General features: G+C 40.8%; 4 protein-coding genes across 5 annotated transcripts; 3 read left to right on the top strand and 1 right to left on the bottom strand.

The window, feature by feature from the left end:
- Positions 1 to 67: 67 nt before the first annotated feature.
- LOC116199852 (IAA-amino acid hydrolase ILR1-like 1) lies at positions 68 to 3,104 on the top strand. The gene is made up of 5 exons (XM_031530408.1): positions 68 to 514; positions 1,357 to 1,482; positions 1,591 to 1,905; positions 2,010 to 2,138; positions 2,318 to 3,104. The coding sequence occupies exons 1-5, from the start codon at positions 143 to 145 to the stop codon at positions 2,702 to 2,704; spliced, it is 1,329 nt and encodes a 442-aa protein (XP_031386268.1). The 5' UTR covers positions 68 to 142; the 3' UTR covers positions 2,705 to 3,104.
- Positions 3,105 to 3,294: 190 nt separating this feature from the next.
- LOC116199827 (NLR family CARD domain-containing protein 3) lies at positions 3,295 to 9,175 on the top strand. Of its 2 annotated transcripts, none has more exons than XM_031530370.1 (18): positions 3,295 to 3,602; positions 3,708 to 3,978; positions 4,620 to 4,832; positions 5,217 to 5,275; positions 5,434 to 5,571; positions 5,962 to 6,036; positions 6,135 to 6,218; positions 6,325 to 6,386; positions 6,588 to 6,657; positions 6,822 to 6,897; positions 6,998 to 7,128; positions 7,579 to 7,638; positions 7,758 to 7,832; positions 7,917 to 8,021; positions 8,118 to 8,213; positions 8,290 to 8,370; positions 8,459 to 8,560; positions 8,671 to 9,175. In XM_031530370.1, the coding sequence occupies exons 1-18, from the start codon at positions 3,561 to 3,563 to the stop codon at positions 8,737 to 8,739; spliced, it is 1,809 nt and encodes a 602-aa protein (XP_031386230.1). In that variant the 5' UTR covers positions 3,295 to 3,560; the 3' UTR covers positions 8,740 to 9,175. The 2 variants fall into 2 exon arrangements, with proteins under 2 accessions (XP_031386230.1, XP_031386231.1); XM_031530371.1 differs by having other exon boundaries at positions 4,613 to 4,832.
- A 5,808-nt stretch (positions 9,176 to 14,983) lies between these two features.
- Positions 14,984 to 16,361, top strand: LOC116199947 (gibberellin-regulated protein 9-like). The gene is made up of 4 exons (XM_031530542.1): positions 14,984 to 15,146; positions 15,253 to 15,318; positions 15,469 to 15,523; positions 16,023 to 16,361. Exons 1-4 carry the CDS (start codon positions 15,048 to 15,050, stop codon positions 16,205 to 16,207), a joined length of 405 nt encoding a protein of 134 aa, XP_031386402.1. The 5' UTR covers positions 14,984 to 15,047; the 3' UTR covers positions 16,208 to 16,361.
- Positions 16,322 to 20,015, bottom strand: LOC116199831 (DEAD-box ATP-dependent RNA helicase 22). Its single transcript, XM_031530374.1, has 8 exons — positions 19,547 to 20,015; positions 19,168 to 19,455; positions 18,924 to 19,037; positions 18,350 to 18,825; positions 17,557 to 17,884; positions 17,243 to 17,395; positions 17,077 to 17,128; positions 16,322 to 16,911 (listed from the first exon to the last, which is right to left on the bottom strand). Exons 1-8 carry the CDS (start codon positions 19,868 to 19,870, stop codon positions 16,865 to 16,867), a joined length of 1,782 nt encoding a protein of 593 aa, XP_031386234.1. The 5' UTR covers positions 19,871 to 20,015; the 3' UTR covers positions 16,322 to 16,864.
- Positions 20,016 to 20,984: the final 969 nt, after the last annotated feature.

The raw sequence follows: 20,984 nt of genomic DNA, 5'->3' as shown, positions 1-20,984 counted from the left end.
TCTCTCCTCTCCCCTCTCAACAGTGCGGTCCATCGGATATAAATGCTTATGCTTCTCGGTGGTTTACCTTCTCAAAGAAAGAACTCTCTCTCTCTCTCTCTGTTTCTCTGACATAATTACACCCACCAGCAAAAGCTTCTCAATGGAATTAAGGCCGCGGATCATCCTCGTACTGGCCATGTCCGTCCTCCTCTTGTACACAAGTCCTTCTAATTGCTCGGGAAGTCCTCCCCTTCGAGACAGTTCGGATCGAAGTTATTACAGCGTAATCCGGGAGGCAGCCCACGAGCCGAGCACGGTGAACTGGATGAGAAGCATCAGGCGGGAGATTCACGAGAAACCCGAGCTCGCTTACGAGGAGTTCGAGACGAGCTCGCTCATCAGGCGCGAGCTGGACCGTCTAGGAGTTCCATACCGATGGCCTGTCGCGGGAACTGGCGTGGTCGCTCGAGTAGGGTCCGGCTCTCCGCCCTTTGTCGCCCTCAGGGCCGACATGGATGCCTTGCCGATTCAGGTGGGTGTTTCGTCCATGAGTATATCTCTTCCCTTTCTTGTGGAAATGAAAATGAACCATTGCACCAAAAAAAAAAAAAAAAAAAAAACAAAGAGAGAAGGAATTACAGAGAGAAGGTTCGTAACTTGTAAATCGCATCTTAGTACATGATGAAAGACCACGACACATCCGACACGTGAAAAACGTATGTTTTTCTTTACCGAAACAAATTTTACCCATATTCCTTTTTAAAGAATGGGATCTGCTATATTGTGACACAAATCTCCTATTCAAAACCATTAGATCCGTAGTATAATCCTTGTTAATGGAATTTTAGTACTGCTTTATTTAGTTTTCGTTGTTTTTGTACTACGCCATAGATCTCTTTTATAACCCCAAAAGAAAAGAAAGAAAGATACCTTCCATTTGCTGGATGGTTCTTGGGTTTGGGGGCCAATGGACCGTCCAAAATGGGTATATGTTCTCACTTTCATATCAGTTCAACTGCATATGTTTGGTCCTTCGTTTCTTTGGACCGTCAAATCAATAGTAATTTTACTCACACACTCGGTGTAGATTTGACGGTGCAAAGGTATCAAGAGATTGTTTCGAAAAGGGATGAGGTTATGTAAAGATGGAAAACAAGTATATCTGGACCGTATCGAATTTTCTCGCTTTCCAGTTTTGTTTTCAGTCGTGCCATATTTAGCAATAAAAAGTAAAAACTGAGTCTATCTGCACACGGGGGGGGGGGGGGGGGGGGGGGGGGACGGAGTCTATCCTTCTTCTAATGTAATGCAATATCTTTCTCTCGAAAAGGAATTATGCTTGTGCACATGATGATGACACTACCTAATTTACAGGAAATGGTTGAGTGGGAACACAAGAGCAAGGTAGAAGGAAAGATGCACGCGTGCGGCCATGACGCTCACGTTGCCATGCTCCTCGGCGCTGCCAAGATACTTCAGGAAAGACGGGACCAGTTGCAGGTAAAATACCAACCTGTATCGTGAATCATATATAACCCAGAGATTAACGTTATATATGTATCCGCTATGCCACTAAATGTATCGATTGAATTTTGTTACGTTTCACAGGGAACGGTCGTCCTTGTATTCCAGCCGGCTGAGGAGATAGGAGAAGGTGCCAAGCACATGATCAGGGAAGGTGTCCTCGAGAATGTTGAGGCGATCTTAGGAATGCACATAGTGAGCCCGTACCCGGTAGGTGTGGTCGCGTCCCGCCCCGGAGAGTTCCTAGCTGGGTGTGGTGGTTTCAAGGCCACGATTCGAGGTAGAGGGGGCCATGCCGCCTTGCCCCAGCAGTCGATCGACCCGATCGTGGCAGCCTCAACTTCTGTCATCAGCTTGCAGAATATCGTGTCTAGGGAGGTCGACCCCCTCGACCCTCAGGTATAATATATCTGCACTTACCTCGCATTTAGTACGAGAGAAATGGAAATGTTTGGAATTTAGCGTTGTCTTGCACCCGATCTACAATCTATTGATGTTTTCAGGTCGTTTCGGTCACCATGATACAAGGAGGCACAGCATTCAACGTGATACCGGACACGGCCACGATATGCGGTACTTTCCGAGCTTTCAGCAAGAAGAGCTTCTATGCTCTTGGGGAAAGAATTGAAGAGGTAACAATCTGATTCATCCCGCGCAATTTGAAGTGCATCATCTTCTTCTATACTTTATTCACTAATCGTTACTAAGTGGCGATTACATGTCATGAGTCTTTACATTCGAAGGCGAGAAACGAGCATAAAATTTAGTTTGTTGGTAAAATATACATGGTTGATTAATCTTCATTGGACAGGTCATAAAAGCACAGGCGGTGGTTCACCGATGCACAGCCGAGATCGACTTCTCGGGTGAAGAGCACCCTACAATTGCCCCGACCGTCAATGACCCGAGGACCTACGAACTCGTCCATCAAGTTTCAAGAGAGATAGTCGGAGAAGAGAACGTCGCATTGGCTCCTACCTTCACCGGGAGTGAGGACTTCGCTTTCTACTTAAATGAGGTTCCGGGGTCCTTGATACTATTAGGAATGAAGAATGAGAGGATTGGAGCAACACATCCTGCGCACAGCCCTTACTATACTATCGATGAGGATGTGCTCCCTATTGGAGCCGCCATACAGGCTTCGTTCGCGGTGTCGTACCTCTCGAGTTCAACACCGAACCAGAAGTTCACAATTTGAATATCTAAATCAAAGGGTTACCCTAACATTATGGGATTAGTTCCAAGAATGAAGCTTGAATTGGTACTTGATGGGACGAAATTTGAGGGAACGTTTCAACAATGCCATAGTCCGTAAAGGCTATTGATTACAGACTGATAGACGTGACGAGCACGGGCCGAAACAAGTCGTGCAACTGTCGGACAGATCAAGGGCAAAATGAAGGTGATCAATCGATTTGTTGAGTGATTTTTGTAATATTTTCTTATGTATTCTTTTTTATTATAAAGAAGATCCATGATACTGATACAGTAAATAACTAGATATCCTAATAACTAATAAAGGGATACGGATCATCCTACCACGAGAATTGAAAATGTAATATCTTGATTGTCAGATGAGAGTGTGTTACTGTGCGACACTCTGTTTTTCTCTATTATAGTATTATGTTTGTTTCACTATTTATTTATTTTTTTGAAAAGAATTAAATTCCTATGTAATACCAAATCACGTGGCATTCCCGAAGATGCTATTGACTGGGCCTACAAAGCCCACAATCATCTCTACGCAAATTGGGCCGATTGTGGCCCAAGAGGTGCTAGTCTTCCTTCGACCGCTCAATCTCTGTCCATCACGAACCGGCCTTCCCGGCTCGGATTTAAACCTAGAGCCGGAGGATTCCGGTCTGGCTGGACTGGCCGGAGACCGAAGTATTCCCTGTCCGGTTCTGACACCGCCGTTCGTTTCGTTCTATCTCCAACCTTCGTCCTTCTCCTCCGTCTCTCTTCTCCGCGACTGCTACACCCATCAAGTAGGCGCAGGATAAAGTCCGTACGCACCCTATGCACAGCTAAGCTCAGCTTCCTCTACTCCTCCCATGGACTCCACCTCCGCCCTCTCCCTGCACTCTCATCCCAAGGTGACTGCTCACTCCTCTCCCTCTCTCTCTCTCTCTCTTTCTCTGTGCGGTTCCTTTTCATTAGGAGAACCTCATGGTTACTGATTCTCCCCTTCAAATGCTCAGATAACGCCAGCAGCCGCCCCTCGTTACAACTCTACGCTCCAGTTCGGGCTGTGCAGTGCCGCTGCATCGCTTCGGAGCAGTAGGAGGCGCCTCAGATGCAGGCGCCTGGTGGTCGTGGCGGCGTCGGGGTCGGGTGGCGGCTCCAGGCGCGTTGCCGGCAAGCGGAGAGTTTATCAGGAGTCTCAGAGCGAGAGCTCTCTCTCGGCTGCTTCTGTGAAGCAGATTGCTTCCTCCGTCGCCCCTGCTGCAGCTTTCGTGGCTGCTACATTCGGTATGAGAATCGTTCGTTTCTGCTATCTTGCGATTATTGTGGTCGGCGTTTGTACCGGGCTGCGTGTGTATGTTGAATGTATCTCTTCACAGTAGTGACCGTGAGGTGGAAGATTTGAGCTTATGAGAGATTGTAGTTTACGTTTACATTGAAGAAATGTTGCCCATTTGAGCTTATGCGTGCGAATGTAGTTCCTGCTGGGCATCATGTTCGATGATGCTAATTAGTAGTCTGGGGTAGTGATAGCAGACAATCTAGAGTTCTTATGCTCCAGTGCAAATATGTGCAGAACACTCCTTGATCATTGTTTAGGATGGTAATAATGCAAAGAGAAGCAAATAGTGATGGTTCAATGCGAATTATTGTCAAGGTCTTCTTACTTTTAATCTTTATCTGGCAAATATTGCATTTATAATGGCACATGAATCTTGACATTTCATCATCTTTAGCATGCTTTTGTCTTTCCTATAAATCTGTGCAAAATTTCATGTTATTATTTGTCAGAGTTTGTGGCTTGGTTGAAGCCTTAATTTGATTCCGCCTCTTCTATTGTTTGGATTCTGGGATGCCACATTATTTGCTAGTCAAATGTGTTTTCTAGTGTCTCAGTTGCTGTACTAATTTATGTTTTCAGCTGACAGTTTTATGGAAATTGGTGGAGAAACTTCTAATGCCAAAACGAGCAACAACTTCAACGGCAGAAAGTAAATCACCGGCACAAGGAATGAAATGGTCTATTGGCGCTGGATCAAATCTATTATCTAATCTCAATGCAAAGATTGACAGACAGTCCAAGCAGAAGATTAATGAATTTGCCAAAGAACTTAGGACATTCAGTGTTGTTGACATGTCAGGTATACTGATGAATGTTTATTGCTTAGAGATGATGCTACTAGTAAACCATGTGGCATTATAGGTGCTCATAGTTTCATCCTGTCAACTGTTACTTAACCTTGTTGATAGATGACTTTTCCAAAAATCAACCTTTTCTTTTCTTTGTTCTCTTTTATCGATCATCTTGACTAAGTGATCGTATGCTATCTCTGAATAGTTTCCTTTTATTCTTTTTTTTTTCCAAGATTTGACAAACTATATTTCATTGAGTTGTGACCCTTAAGATCTTTTCTTACTTTGTTCCATCAATTCTCATTGTGTATAAATTGATTTAGTGTCATCCATTTGAAATGTTAAAGCAATTCTTTTATCTTTTGCATTATAAAATTCTTTCTTCCTTGCAGGTCGGGGCTTTGGAGATGAAGGGCTATTTTTTCTTGCTGAGAGTTTAGGCTATAATCAGGTAAAGTCTTCATTGAATTAAAAGGCATCATTGTAATACTTTCTAGCTTTAACAGTCCAAATACTTGTCAGACTTAATTGTTGCTCAAAAGTACGATATAGGTGTTTCTTCTTGTGATGTGCTTATGAACTTCTCGATGCTACCATTCCTTGTATCAGACTGCAGAAGAAGTAAGCTTTGCTGCAAATGACATAACCGCATCTGGAGTAAAGGCTTTTGATGGCTTTCTTCAATCAAATATTGTATTGAAGACTCTTGATCTTTCCGGAAACCCCATTGGGGATGAAGGAGTGAAGGTCAGTCTCTGCCTTGTTCAATTTGGTCAATAATTGTTTGGTGGAAGGTTCCCACTGCTGTTGCTTCCTAATGGGTTCTATTTTGTTAAGTGTGTTCTCGAGTAATATGTCTTTGTGCCTAGTTTAGTATATCATATCTGTCGACAAGATGATGCATTCAATAGCACGGGGTGCTTGCAGGTGTGAGACAAAATTCTTTTCATGGCCTTTATCAGGCATAACAGATCTTTAGCACCACCAGCATCTATACTTGCTCTTATTAATTTCAATTTCTCTCTTTTTGTACTGCTTATTCAAATATACTCTTCATATTTTCCATGTCAACATCCATGCTTTTTTATGGTTGTACCAATATGCTTTACCTTTTGATATCAATCTGTTCTATTTCAGTGCCTGTGTGATATTTTGGTGAACAATAGTGGTATTCAGAAACTCCAGTTAAACAGTACTGACGTAGGGGATGAGGTATGCTTTCTTAAAAATCTTAACCTCTACTAGCTTGACGTTATATTTAGAGCTCAGGTCCTCCTAGCAGTTAAATCTAATCGCTGTTCTTTCTGCAGGGAGCTAAGGCAATTGGAGAGTTGTTAAAGAAGAATGCAACCTTGCGCATTGTTGAACTTAACAACAATATGATTGACTATTCTGTAAGCTTTTCATCTAACTTAGTTTAATTAGGTTGACCATTTTAAATCAACTTTGGAAACTCCAAGATGCATTTTGCTTATACTTTAGTTTGGTAAATGGAGTTAGGGATTTACAGGTCTTGCTGGAGCACTGCTTGAGAACAATACCATACGGAATTTACATCTGAAGTGAGTAATAGTATTTTCTTCTGTTATTTAATACCATATATGGACTTGGTCTTCACCCTACTCATGTTTCCACCCTAAGTTGCGAATGCTGGATGTTACACGGGGGTGTAACATAACTATGTATATTTCCATTTGGACCTATCGTGCAATATTAATGCAGCATTTATGATAAGTTTGGCTTGAACTTTCCTTTTTTGTTAGCAATAACTATGGTGGAGCTCTGGGGGCTAATGCCTTGGCTAAAGGTCTTGAGGGGAATAAGTCTTTGAGGGTAAGTATGTCATCTTGTCCCCTGTTATTATATCCAATATTGCGTTTGCCTGATGTTACAGACATTCTTAGAGATACAGATACAGGTATTATTGAAATTGATTGGATATGTGCAGTTTTGCTTGTATACCTAATTCATGAGAAATAATGTTAATGATGGTTCAGGAACTTCATCTACATGGTAATTCTATCGGAGATGAAGGTGCCCGGGCTCTGGTGTCTGGTTTATCTGCACATAAAGGTGGGCTCTTTGTTACCTTGGTTATCACCATATGAATTTTCATTTGATCTTTTTGGAGTGACAATTGGATCTGTCATGCTCATTGTTTTCATTGCTGCAGGTAAAATTGCTTTATTAGACCTCGGCAACAACTCAATTACCTCAAAAGGTGCATTTCACGTCGCTGAATATGTCAAAAAAAGCAAGAGCTTGTTATGGTTGAATCTCTACATGAATGACATAGGCGATGAGGTACTGGACATTTTATACGGTAACTCCATTTGTTTATTTTGCTTTTTAGAACTGCAAGAGCTCATGGATTGTATTGTTTGCTCATAAATTTTAGTCCGCTATCTTACTAAATATGGTGAAGTTTGCTTAAAACGATTATTTTTTAATGGAAATTTTGTCACATTGAACATTAATCTAGCTAAAATTTGTGGAGGTGGTTGTCAATTTGAAAGAAAAGCTCTCTGCACCAAGGTTACGGTGTATGTTCCTTCCAGATGTATATGTTAAGTATGAAAAGGTTGTCCTGGCAATAGCAACCTTACATAAGATGGTGATATGAAAGTTGAGACGTTCATATGCCTTTTGCCATAACTTGATCTATAAGGAATGTCCTGGATCGAGCTCTTAAATGTGGATAATCTATTTTGTTCTCTATTCAAGAAGTGTACTAATTAGTTTCCAAATAATCAGGGAGCTGAGCAGATTGCTGCTGCTCTGAAGGAAAATCGTACCCTACCGACGATAGACCTGGTGATAAGAGTTATCCCATTCTCCAATCTATTTTAGAGGATATATTTTCAATACAGTGTTTTCCTTATGAAAGCTATCACCAAAGGCCAGTGACTGTTCTAATTGACTTCATTTTACAGGGAGGAAATAACATCCATGCAAGTGGAGCTGCAGCCTTAGCCCCAGTGTTCAAAGACAACAACGTCGTGACAACTGTAAATCCTTTAACATCGTTAAAGAGTTGAGCTTAGGTCTATATTCATTTGGCATTTTCTGATTAAAAAAATTCGAATATGCAGTTGGAGCTCGGTTACAATCCCATTGGACCTGATGGGGCCAAGGCTTTGGCCGAAGTTCTCAAGTTTCATGGGAATGTAAAGACCCTTAAGCTCGGTTGGTGCCAGGTAATTCAAAAGTTCTCAGCTTAAACTTCTGCCAAAAATCATTGCTGTAGCAAGAGAATTTCTATGTTCAATGATATTATTGCAAATTTATTGCAGATAGGAGCAAAGGGTGCTGAGTACATTGCTGATATGTTGAAGTATAATACTACCATATCGGTTTTAGACTTGAGGGCGAATGGACTGAGAGATGAGGTTCATTTCTGTGGTCTTGCTTTTGTCCTCGCCAGAACTTCGTTTCTTATTTGGAGTTTGTGTTTGAACTTTGCAGGGTGCGGTCTGCCTGGCTCGCAGCTTGAAAGTGGTTAATGAAGCCCTGACCTCACTTGATTTAGGATTTAATGAGATTCGGGTATATGAATGTGTTTTGCTTTGTTGCGATCCTTTTCATCCACTCTAAATCCCACAATTCTCGTAATGGAGATAATCTTCTTGTATAGGATGACGGGGCTTTTGCAATCGCCCAAGCGCTCAAGACTAATGAAGACGTGGCTGTTTCGGCCTTGAACCTTGCCAGCAACTTGTTCACAAAATTCGGGCAGGTAACTTAGTTCCGAGTTTCCTCCTTTTCCTTCGGCCAGCACAGTGTCTCTCATTCAAATCCTTCACTCGCCAGACTTCTCACTCCCTGGTTTTGGTAATCCTCTTGCAGAGCGCTCTCACTGATGCGAGGGACCATGTTTACGAGATGAGCGAGAAAGAGATCAGCATCTTCTTCTAGGCAGACTTTCCTAACCAAGACGGGAAGTTCTCCCCATAGTATATACCTAAAGATGCAAATTCTTTAGCCTTGCAGCAGGTTTTGGCAGGAGGATTCGAGGCTCTTCTCCTTGGGGAAAAACGCATGAAAGTCTTACTCGGTACTGGGAACAGATTTTTGCATGTTGAGAGATCGTAGTTAGATTCATCGGCCGGTTTTGCGAGGTAGGATTAGGATTAGTATAGGAGTATCATCATGGAATAGAAGGAATGCACATACTTTTCTGCTCATATTTATATGCTTCAACAGAAGCTTCTTTTACAGACTGATCCCGTTGGTTGAGGGGCTAACATGGCCTTCACACTACTCTTACTTAGTGGACCCTTGATGAACTTTTGGGGCCTACCAACAATTGAAGGTGCCTTTTAAGCAAAGATGAGTTTCCACCCCTTTTTCATAATATTTCTAATAATCCTATCTCACAAGCTTTTATATAAGTGAATGCAAAATTTAATGTTGTGTCAAAAGGTAGTATAGTCAACAAGTTGTGTTCCATATGGATTGAATTTATCTACTGTGTAGGAGTTCCAAAACCACTATAAAGATTTTATGGTTAGTTTTAAGTTGATAATCAAGCAGGAAACGATTACGGGATAGTCATAAGCCAAGGACGTCTTGTAATAGTAACCTCTGGGAGAAAATTAGGTGAACATAGCTCAATTGGCTCATGAGATAGGAGCTTTTCATATGTAACTTTCTTTTTGTCTAGTAAAGTTCATGGGCATATATACAAAAATTCTAACTAATCGTTCGTGAATTCAAGTATTTGTGATTTTTGATGGGCCACAAGTATGGGGACAAGCAGGAATCAATAATGTAAAATTGTTATTATAAGTGTTTATCTCGGAATAAGTTTGGCAAGTAATTTTAAAAATGTTGAAATTAAAATTAATACTTAAAATAGTGAATAAGTTGAAGCAATTTTTGTGAGCATCTATTAGCCTAGGAAGAAAATTATGTTTCCAATTGGAAAAGTCAACTAAACCATGGCTTTTAAAATGATTCACTAAACGCGTTTGTGCTTAAAAATCTATAAAATAAATATTTATTCAACCTTCACACTATTTCCAATGGGAGAGACTCTATGGGTCTCTAAAGTGGGCTCGGTTTTCGTCACATAGACATCACATAGATGAGAGACACTCCCAAGAAAAAGAGCGATGCAGAACTTCAATGGTTGGTTTTTGATTGGTCTCCATTATAGTCCCACACTTTTTTGGTAGTGAAAAGCCTCATACTTAAAAAAAAAAAAAGTAATTGTGTGGCATGTTGCATACCACGTAATCGTATTTTCATTATAGTCACTTTTTTTTGGTAGTAAAAAGCCTCACAATTTTTTTTAAAAAATAATTATGTGGCTCGTTGTATGCCACGTTGTCTCTTTTGCCCATCGCTTAAAAAAAATTGTTACAAAAGACATGAGCAGCCATGTGGCAGCTCATGATTGGTTCTTTGGTGTCTCTCTGTAGAGAGACAAGTGCGACACCAGGAGACGCGCTCCGCTCCAGTTTGGCGGAGTGCGTTAGGTGCCGTGCATCAGCGAGGTTGAATCCCCCCACTGGACTTAGTTTTAGTCAACATTTTAGCCACAGCACGAGGACAGCAATAAGTGGGAGAGGTTCATGCGTTAGACCATGTAAAATGTTTAATCTCTCAATGGGTTTGCTATATAGGCGCTATATCAATGAGAGACTCACCCAAGAAAAAGAGAGATTTCTCCTGCAATGGAAGTCCTTCTCTTTGGGTCAACATATTTTTATATTAATTTAATGAATATAGCTAATATTATATAATATAAATAATATATATTAATAATAGTTAAAAATCAATTAAATTAATTAAACATAATTAAATATTTAAAACTTATTTAAACTTATTTAAATTAGCAATAAAACATTGTTTAAATTAATGGGCAATAATTAAATGAATTGAAATTCATTATACTAATAAAATTACATGACGTTCATGAAAAAAAAGAAGACCAAACGGCAATTTAGCAAGTATTGTGAAATCGTTAAATATGTTTCACCCAATCCACCTATAGTTGTCGATGCTTTTCTCTATCCGGAGCTGGATATTATTCCGAATATATTTCTCATGCGGAGCAAATGTTTCCTCCCCTAGCTCCAGTTATGCTAAGACATTGGGCGCATCATTGTAAGAGGAGAGTTGATCGAAGTTCACAATATACGTGTCCCTCTCTTCCTCAACAGTCATATTATGCAATATGATGCAAGTTCACACAATCATTCTAAGCTTCTCCTTGGACCACAATTGAGTAGGGCCACATATAATTGCGAAGCGAAATTGCAACACTTCAAATGCACGCTCCACGTCCTTTCGTGCTGCTTCTTGATATTTTGCAAACAATTGTCTCTTTTTTCCTTACGGTCAGGAAATTTGGTAATTAGAATTTGGGTTTTGAGAGTTGGAAGTTCGGGGATTTGAGGAATTTGGATTTGGGGGAAATTCGGATTTCGCATGCAAAACCCAAAAGCGTTGGGTTAAACTGATTTGGATCCATTTTTTTGGGTCGAAGAAGAAGAAGGTATGAAGTATGCTAATTTGGAGGTGTAGATTTGTGTGGAAATTATTTGAATGTGGTTGATATTTATACAGTGTTAATTTTTTAAATAAACCAAAAAATTAAAATTTGGCCCTTGGGGAAGCCTACGGCCAAATTTCTAACTGTTGGTGCCAACAATAATTTTTTTAAGAAAATAAAATAAAATTAATTGGATCGCTCTGCAGTGGGAGACGTCCTTCTACAGAACAATGCGTCTCTCTGCGAGAGACACGTCGAATGGCGAGTCTCTCTCGCATGCATCTCTCCTAGTGACACGTGGCGAGAGAGACGCCATTGGGGGTGGTCTTATATCTTTGCATATGCTTTTGCGTTCAAATGAAATCTACAATTTTTTTTTCTTTTTCAATGTGTATATGGTATTCAAAAGTTTAATAGTTTTCGATTAATTCAGTTTCGATTGAGTCAGTGATCTATTAAGAGATAAAATTTCACAATCAATTTTTTTTTATTGATAAGACTCGAATCTGAAATCTTACATAAGAAAAATAAGCGTCGAACGGTTTGAATCAACTCTCATCGATGGCAAAAACTAAATTTAACTAATAATAGAAAACATAATACATAAGATATATGTATATATCATACCTATATCTATATAGCTATCTTATCTTAAACCCGCCTGCCCTACGTGCCTGTCTGTGGGATGATCAATCCGTCCACCCAGCCGGCAATGATCAGAAGCTGTGCTCTCGTACGCGTTAATGGCGGGCGCATGCAATGAGACATCCAGGAGATACCATGCATACGTAGGTAGCTAGGAACTATAACTGCACACTGCGTACCGTACGTGTTCCACATGTACGTGCAGAATCATGGCTGCGCATCGTCGACAAAATCAATGGTCGGTTTTTCTTGTTCTTAAATTCTGCCGGAACTCAGATTGTGAAAGTCCGGGTCAGATTATGCAGCCTCAATCATTGTTCTAGATATGGCAAGCTTATGATACATGGCAAATCTCAGGTTCCAGATTTGTTATCCCCTGGAAACAGAACCAGCTAGCTAGCACAAGTTTTGATCGCAGTATGGATCGGTATGATAGTCTTACTTTCATGGTACGTAAGCGTGAACTTGTATACCAAGTGATTTCATGGCTGATACGATCCAGATCCATGGCATTGGCACTGGCACAAACCATACATCTATGGATCACCCATAGTGACTCTCACGTTTCCCTGCTCCATTCCGGTGTGCTGCTGTGGCATGCATGATCAATAGCAGAGAATTTAAGGACATCATGTTATGCATTTCGATTTTTTTGTTTTTTTTTTCCACTTACTCCTTTTTTATTTGGGCTAAATAGTAATTTTAAATATGAATGGTGGACTTCAGTTGGAAAAGTATGGGTTGCCTTCTCGATCGGATCTTATACATTATAGCCTTCTTCTGCGAAAAGCTTCTCCTTCCTTCAATTGTTTATCATTTCACCAATCCTAATGATCATCACATCGAGCTTTTCCTGTGCCCTCCTGTTCCATACTTATCCCGTTCCTTTATAAAATCTTCTTTTTCTTTTAGAAATATTGGATTCGTGAAGATGATTTTGAAGAATTTAACATTTCTCTTGCAGTGTACTAATGATATTGATATATATGGAGACTACGGTATAAATGCAACCAGTTTGGTCATAAATGTGAATATATCATTTGTAAGTCTAATCGTATTAACAAATTACGACCTCTTACAAGGTACAATATCCTCGTGATAACACGTAGATGTGTATCGTCACACAGTCTCTTTTTTTCTTTTATGGGTGTACTAGTCAGTATCAGCCTCTCTGGATCTCTCTCCCCGAATTGGTCCATGCAGAATATTTATGTTTTGTCTAGTGCATTCCTGAAAATTACTTTTCACGAATGTTTTAACAAGCTTAGGACATAAGACTTCAAAAAAAATGATGCAATCTCCCTCGCCACCTAGAAAAAATATCTTACTAGTTTTTGCACCGTGACAATACTTGATTTAATTTGGAATGGGATAAATGGTGCTGTATAGCACGTAGTTTAAACACTGTCAAATTTAGCACGTATTTTAAGGATTATTTAAAAATGTGGTAGTATCAATTTCGTATCAAACCTAGCAAGTGGTGATTTTTTTTGTCCAAATTTGACGAAATTGCCGACACGACATGTTTAAGCACCGGACACATGGACATTAAGTTGTGAGACCCATCCTCCCGTCGTCTATGCATTTCCCGCTTCTTTCTTTACTCGTTTCTCCCTTTCTCCCCACCATCATCACATGGTTTGGTCAAGGTCGTGGAGGCAGAGGGTGAAGGGGGTGTAATTCATGCACAGGTCGAGGTGGTCGATGTGGTTGTGGCAGCAGGAGGAGATGATCGGGGAAAGCTGCGCATGGAGGAGGAGATTCGGCGGCACGGCAGTGGAAGAGGAGGGAGAGGATGGGGAGGAGGGATGCTGGAGACGGGTGAGGTGGCTAATGGTGGAGTGTAGATGGTGCGGAGCTTGTGGAGAAGGTGGTCAGGAACAGGCTAAGGGGTGGGGGCCTTGGGGAATTGGACGATGGCGAAGCATGTAAAAATGGCGTATTTTATAGATTTAACACAAAAATAGGGACATTTGAATCATTATATATATATATATATATATATATATATAAAGAGACAGGTATAATATCAATTCAGTCACACACTGCATCCATTTGTGCAAAGTAATTTCTTAAACGAGCCATATCGGATTTTTCCGTCAAACTTGATGAAAATTTCACCAAATTGAGATTGTATGCATTTTAGGCTATTTTTTTAAAAGCAATTGCTAATTTCGACGCATTGCTTGCTCAAACTATGTATTATGCTATATTTACCCCTTGAAATATTACCTGGACTGCAATAAAGGACTTTAAAGGCGCTGTACGGTTCGGTACTTGTTTATACGTAAATAATATATTGGTGAGCACATGGTTTTAGTACAAAGATGCTAAAGACAGCTCTAAAATTGTCAAATACTGGCAACATGAGACATGGTAATGTATGTACTGTGCCCTACTACTATGTATCATAAGTAACATTGCTTGCCCGAAACTTCCCATTGCTAAGCTAGTTTTCATCTTTCTAGGCGACGAAGACGTCTCACTGCAAGTTGCACGAAACGAGACTTCTCATCCGTAGTCGTTAACTAGCACGATCATACCATACCGCCTCTAATATGTTTTTTGACGGGCTCTATCCTGGAGAGAGCAAAGTGTTTAAAAGGTATAATGAGTGATCATCCCTCTAATCATTTGCAAACTAAACGCAGTCATCTCGAGCCTACTTGGAAGTCATGCATGATTATGAAGCGGTCGATAATCAAGTAATAAGTTTTAACAACATCTATGCGCTAATACAAGAAAAGGACCGATATTCCGTGGGAAATTCTAATATAGCGACGCATTTGGTATTTCAATTAAGATTTTTACGTTTTGTAATAGACTGTACAAAGTATCAAATATTTTAACTGAAATATTAAACACTAGAGTTGAAAGTATCAAATATGTCACTGTGACAACTTGTTATATTAGACAGACTCATACCGTATTTGTCCCATTGGGACTGAGTAGAAGGACAATATGTCCAATTTGGTCATTTTCGTAGAACGCATGTCTAGTGCTGCTGTCTATAAGAACAGGGACAGGGACAGAGAGGGGCACTTGCCCTCTGGACCTCGAAACTCTCTCGTTGTCCCTCATGACTGTTTTTCACTTTGGCAAAATAAGAAAAATGGGTTTGATGAGGTCTCTTCCTCTTGTTCATCTTCTTCTTCTTCTTCTGGTTTCTACAGCCCAGGTATTACTATTTAGGATATATATGCAGTTAGTGCTCAAGCTCGAAGACTTTAATAGATTGCGGGTTTAATGGACTGTGGTTGATAAGATCGTTTCTTCGGCTGCAGGTTTCTTCGATTGACATCGGGAGTGCTAGCAGCAGCAGTACTAATACTACAGGCTCGGAGGACCATGTAATTAGTTTTCTTCCGTAAACTCGTTACAAACTCGATAGGTTAGCGAAGATAAATAATTTGCCTCGTGTCGGGGTAGTTCCGGTCGAGTCCAGACTTAAAAGTTCATGCAATTGATTAGTCATTTCTGCTGCATTATTGCATCTACAGGTGGTGGCGGTGGTGGTGAAGGGAGCTAACAACAGGAGGCTCTTGCCATTCTTGGGTATGTCCTCAATTTGCATTTTATTACTCATTTTTCCTTTTTTTTTCCATCTATATATTACATCAATGATCAAACAGTTGAATTTTTTTTCCATAAAAAATAAAAAGAAAAGCTAATTTCAGCTTGAACGTCGGATTAACCCTTACCATGGAATGCTTTCAGCTTGTTAGAAAACACATTATTACATAAAGAGAAACGCGACCAAGGTCGGCGTCTGTTGTTGAACGCGTGCATCCTCCCTCATCTGTCTCTGCTGTGCAATATTTTAAGTAAACTGTCGAACGGGATGGTCGGACTCATATATTATTCAATCAATTGTTACGATCGATTCGATATAAAGCTTTTAATGAGATTCTAGACATCTCTCAGACATATTATAGCTTAAGAATTCACGTGGGATCTTAACAACGTTACCAGCTCCGATCTGTACTCGTTTCTGTCTAAAGGAATATTTGCAGACTTTGAGCTCTAGATTCTAATCTTAGAATATTCTATGCAGATTGTGGAGAGCTGTGCAAGGAGAGATGCAGCCTTCACTCAAGGCCGAACCTGTGCACGCGGGCCTGCGGCACCTGCTGCTTCCGCTGCAAGTGCGTCCCCCCTGGCACCTCCGGCAACAGGGAACTCTGTGGCAAGTGTTACACCGATATGACGACCCACGGCAATCGCACCAAGTGCCCCTAGAATTACTGTACGGTACTATCGTGAGCATTGCTCGTGCTTCTGTCATGTAATGCTAGCAGAATATTGTGCCTTATTGCTCTTGCTCCAGTTTGTGAAAGAAAAAACTGTACTAGCTGAATAACTTGAGTTTTTCCGTCTCTTCTTGTATTAACAAGGACCACTCAGACTGTTAGCAACAATGGGAACCCGTTTAATGCTTATAAGAAAATTCACAATAGGCAAAAACGCAGCGTTTACAAAGTATGAAAGAAATACAGTATAGACCTCGTAGACGAGAAGGTCGAGGCAGATATATGTAGCTCTCGGTTGGAGTCACATTGCTGCAACAAGCAATACCAAGGCATAGGACGAGCTTCTGGTGCTCCATCAGAATCTTGAGCTTAATTACCAGCTGAAGGCTCTCCTTCCTCTTTAGTGCATATATGAGCAGTTCTATACCCCGAACGGGAAAGTGTCAAGCGTTTTGATTGTCAGAATCTTCAACAAATTTACCCCTCGAGTTGCTGCTAAGCTTTTCCTGGTTAACATTGCGTCCATTTAAGTCTTGAAGTAAAGCTCGAGTAATACAGGGCAGTGTCTTGGGATCTCTTTCGCATCACAGATTAAAACTGGCAACTAATGCAGTTGAAATTAGCACGGATTAAAACATGCACTTGCTTAAGCAGTCATCATCTCAGCATGAGATGGTCCTGACCTTGTTCGGCCTGCATTCATATCATAATGACAAGTCAGCTTGACGGGTATAGTTGACAGAAATCAAACTTGGAACAAAGTCACTCGGTGACATCGACGACTCAATCCCAAAGTGCAAGTTTTGTACTTTCTTTCATTAAAGAAACCATGCTAGAGGCTATTTGTGGAGCACCAACCTTTCTTCTTAAGCCTGTTCCTGAAGCCTCTCTTCCGGCTAAATGCTGTTTCCTGTAGCAACATAATTTGTCTGTTAGTTGAGAGGTGAAGACGGGACAGAGTGATGTAACTGATCAACAAGATCGAAGCAAGTCAAAAAGTTTCATTTGAAGGGAAGGAACTTACCAGAGGTTGACCCAATCTCCCTGCTTCAAGAATTGCATTAACGAGATCCCGACTAGATTCTGTGTAGAGGCTCGTGATGACCCCAAACTGACCAGCTCGAGCAGTTCGCCCAACCCTATGCAAGAAATCTACAGCAGATGTAGCAAAGTCGGCCTGCATAAAACCAAAAATTTCCGTCATCCTCATCCATGACTATTATAAAATAAGTGCCAAAAAAAAAAGAAAAAACATTTATAGAGCAACATTGACAGTCATTCTAGGAGATGGTTAAGCATAATAAACATTAGCGAAAATTCTTTTAGTTACTATTGCACCTGAATAACATGTGAGATGTTTGGTATGTCAAGACCTCGAGATGCAGCATCAGTACAAACGAGGATTCCACCTTTCTCCCTGAAATTAACTATGGTCTCTGTTCGCTCCTCTAGAGAGCTATCCTTGTGGTAGCGGTAGCACTCAATCCCAGCTCTCTCAAGTATATTTGCCACTGCTTCAACTGCATCAACAGTGTTTGCGAACGCCATCGTCCGGCTTAAACTTGAGTTCTGATCCATACTTGTAGATTTCAAACCCTTGCTAATGGCTTCTATTAAGGCATCAACCTGTGTTTCAACGTTGACCTCAACCCATCTGTGCTCCAACCTGATACAGAAAAATAAAATTCGTCATCAAGATGTCAGCACTTAACAGGTCCAGGCAAAATCACATTTGATGTGATTAACCAACTATGATTTGAGAGTATTATATGGTCTCAGTCCAATGTATTCAACCAATCACATTGTACAAAATGCTGGACCGACAAATAGTCCTACAAATAAGACATGGGATAGATTCTCAATTATCATTGACTTAGCCTACCAAGTCGGCTTTTTTCCAAGACAGTCTAGTAATTTGTCATCTAAGCAATGAGACTTGGTGTTGATACATTTTCAAAATAAGCTACATTTTGGCCAGCTGATTCTGAAAACCAATAAAATAATCCTTCTTATTATCGACACTACTTTAAGTTGCAGTTGCACAATGCGTGTTCTCTCCATATGTACTTTTAAATTTCTCTAAAGGGTTGAGATAACAACTGCAGATGGGAAATTCGATAGGAATACCAACCTGGGGTTGTGGTAATGGAGGTAATTCCCACTAACCCACTTAGCATCTGGAAACATCTTCTTGAGCACAGCACCAGCAGTTTTCTTCCCGTTTGTTGGAAGTGTAGCAGCAACAAAGATGTACTGCTTACTCCGCTCATACTCTTTTCTCACTCTTCTCCAGCCTCTTCTTCTCTTCACTGGTCCATCATCATTCCTCTGCTCAGTTTCCAGAGCATCATCGGCCATAGAATCATTATCCTCCTCCTCCTCCTCTTCCTCATCATCATCCTCATCCGAAGCAATATCTGCACGTGCGCCCTCACCATCTTCCTCATCAAAGGCCAGTTCAGAATCTGCGCTCAGCTCAGTCGGCTGCTTATGATCATAACTTTTGCTCCGAGAGAGTAGTTTCTCATCAAACCGTAGCATATTTATGAGGCGTATGACTTGATTCTGGAAGCTTCCACAGAGAAGCATATCGGCTTCATCAAATACCTGCCGAACAAATTGATCAGTCTGCTGAAGGAACCAAACCGCCGAGCTCTCAAGTTAAATATTAACAGCATATGAGGGAGGGCTAATGGAAATCGCACCACATATTTCACTTCCCGGATAAAATCCATGCGCCGATATTTTTTAGGATCAATGTTGTTCAAGAAAGCAGCTGGCGTTGAGACGATCATATCAGGTTCATTAACTGGCCATCCCTGCAGTCAATGTTTTAATACACAAACTTGAGAAAGTCATTCCAGGATATGGAATAACCATCAAACTTAGACCAATCAAAGAAGGCCCCAACGCACTTCTAGGGCTGTAAGAATTATTAGGTAGGGTCACCTGTCGGCCACAGACAGCAGCAACTCTGAGAAGAGGCTCACCGTCATCTCCACAGAGATCATTAGCCATTCGGACCACTTGTTCGCATAGCATAATGTTCGGGCAAAGAACAAGAGAAACCCTTTTGGAAGAACTCGCACTCGGTTCTCCATCAGTACGTGCAGGATCACAGCTAGTAGCACACAGCCTATCGATCAGAGGAACAAGGTAACTATGTGTTTTACCACTACCAGTTTCCGCTGCAACTACCACATCCTTTCCCGAGAGAACCGAAGGCACAGCAGCAGCCTACAGATATCAAAAGGATTGAAATAAGGACTCCAAACTAATAATCATACAGAAATGAGCTGAATTTGAACGTCATCCAATGAATGAGCACCTGAACAAGAGAGGGCCTGTCGATTCCAACGCTACCGAGAGCTCTGGCAAGCTTGTCCGACACTCCGAGGGACGACCATGAGACGCCCTCCTCAGCAAGGAACGTCTCGCTGCCGTCTCTGCCAGAAACGGCGGCAGCCGCGAAGCTCCGGGAAGAGCAGTCACGGGGCGGTTTAATCAGCCAAAAAGACAGCGCACAACGGGAAGATGACGGGCGGGAGCGAAGCAGAGATGGGCATGAGCTCCTGAACCGCGAGAGCTGCTCTGGCGGGGAAGAGGACAGCTTGCAGAAATGGAGAACTGAGGTTGACCGGGCAAGAAGCATCGGACTAATTCTCGTGAAGCAAATTCGGCTTGTAGAAATGGAAGGAGGACCAAACCCAGTTCAGACGATGTCGGGAAGAACGAAGGGATAGGATTGGGTTTTAGGGTTTAAGCCTGCTTAAACCCCTCTGCAATGGCTCATGGCTGATTCCGAGCTTTGGTGATGGCGACAGGATTAGAACGCAAAGCCTATGCTATGCTTTGGCAGGGTCTCCAGGCGAAACCTTCCTTGGATCAAATCCGGCCCAAGTCGATGCTGGCCCAATATACCAGGCCCACTAATATTAGCCCATTCAAGCCTGGACCGTGCATGACTGCATCTTATATGGAACCAAAGACCGAGTTACGAGTCGATGAGTACCTACCATCGAGTTCAATGGCATGCGCACCCCTCATGAAACATTTTCTCATAAAGAATTAGCAATCGACGTAGGCTCGCGTTTAAGTACATATTTAATATAAATAAATGAGTTAAAAACATAACAAAATAGAATTAGAATCGCTATATAAACTACCAGTCCCATTACAATAATTTAACATAGTTTGCATACCTTCCATCCTATAAAACACAACATAATTGTTTCCATTACAAGATAGGCTCATAAGCCTAATAGTGAAACACAACATAATCCGGCTTGAGTTATTAGGTTTGGTTCTTGAATTGAGAGCCGGTTGATTCCCGATAAGCACTTTAGCTTGTGTTTGGTTTTCGAATTGAATAAACGATTCAATTTAATTTGATTTTGTACGATGATTATAAATGTATACAAGTATATTGATGTTTGAAAAAAAAAAATATATATATATATATATTTATGCATGTATATATATATATATATAAATAAACGGAAATTTATTATTAAAAAATTAATTTTGAAAATGAACAAGGAAAAATATGAATGAGAAAGCATTATTACATAAAAATTTAAAAATAATTAGGAAAAAGTATGAGTGAGAAAATATTATTAAATGAAAAAGAAAATATGAAAATAATTATTATTATAGTGTTGAATTCGGAAAAGAATAGAGTGTAGTTTGATAAAGATGGGTTATCATCCAAAACCAAATAATTACTTCGGAGAAGCACGGACTTCTTTCACCAAATGGGACACGTG

Source organism: Punica granatum, chromosome 3 (assembly GCF_007655135.1).
Source record: "Punica granatum isolate Tunisia-2019 chromosome 3, ASM765513v2, whole genome shotgun sequence".
Classification (NCBI taxonomy): Eukaryota; Viridiplantae; Streptophyta; class Magnoliopsida; order Myrtales; family Lythraceae; genus Punica; species Punica granatum.
This window is presented reverse-complemented; position numbering and strand designations above follow the sequence as displayed.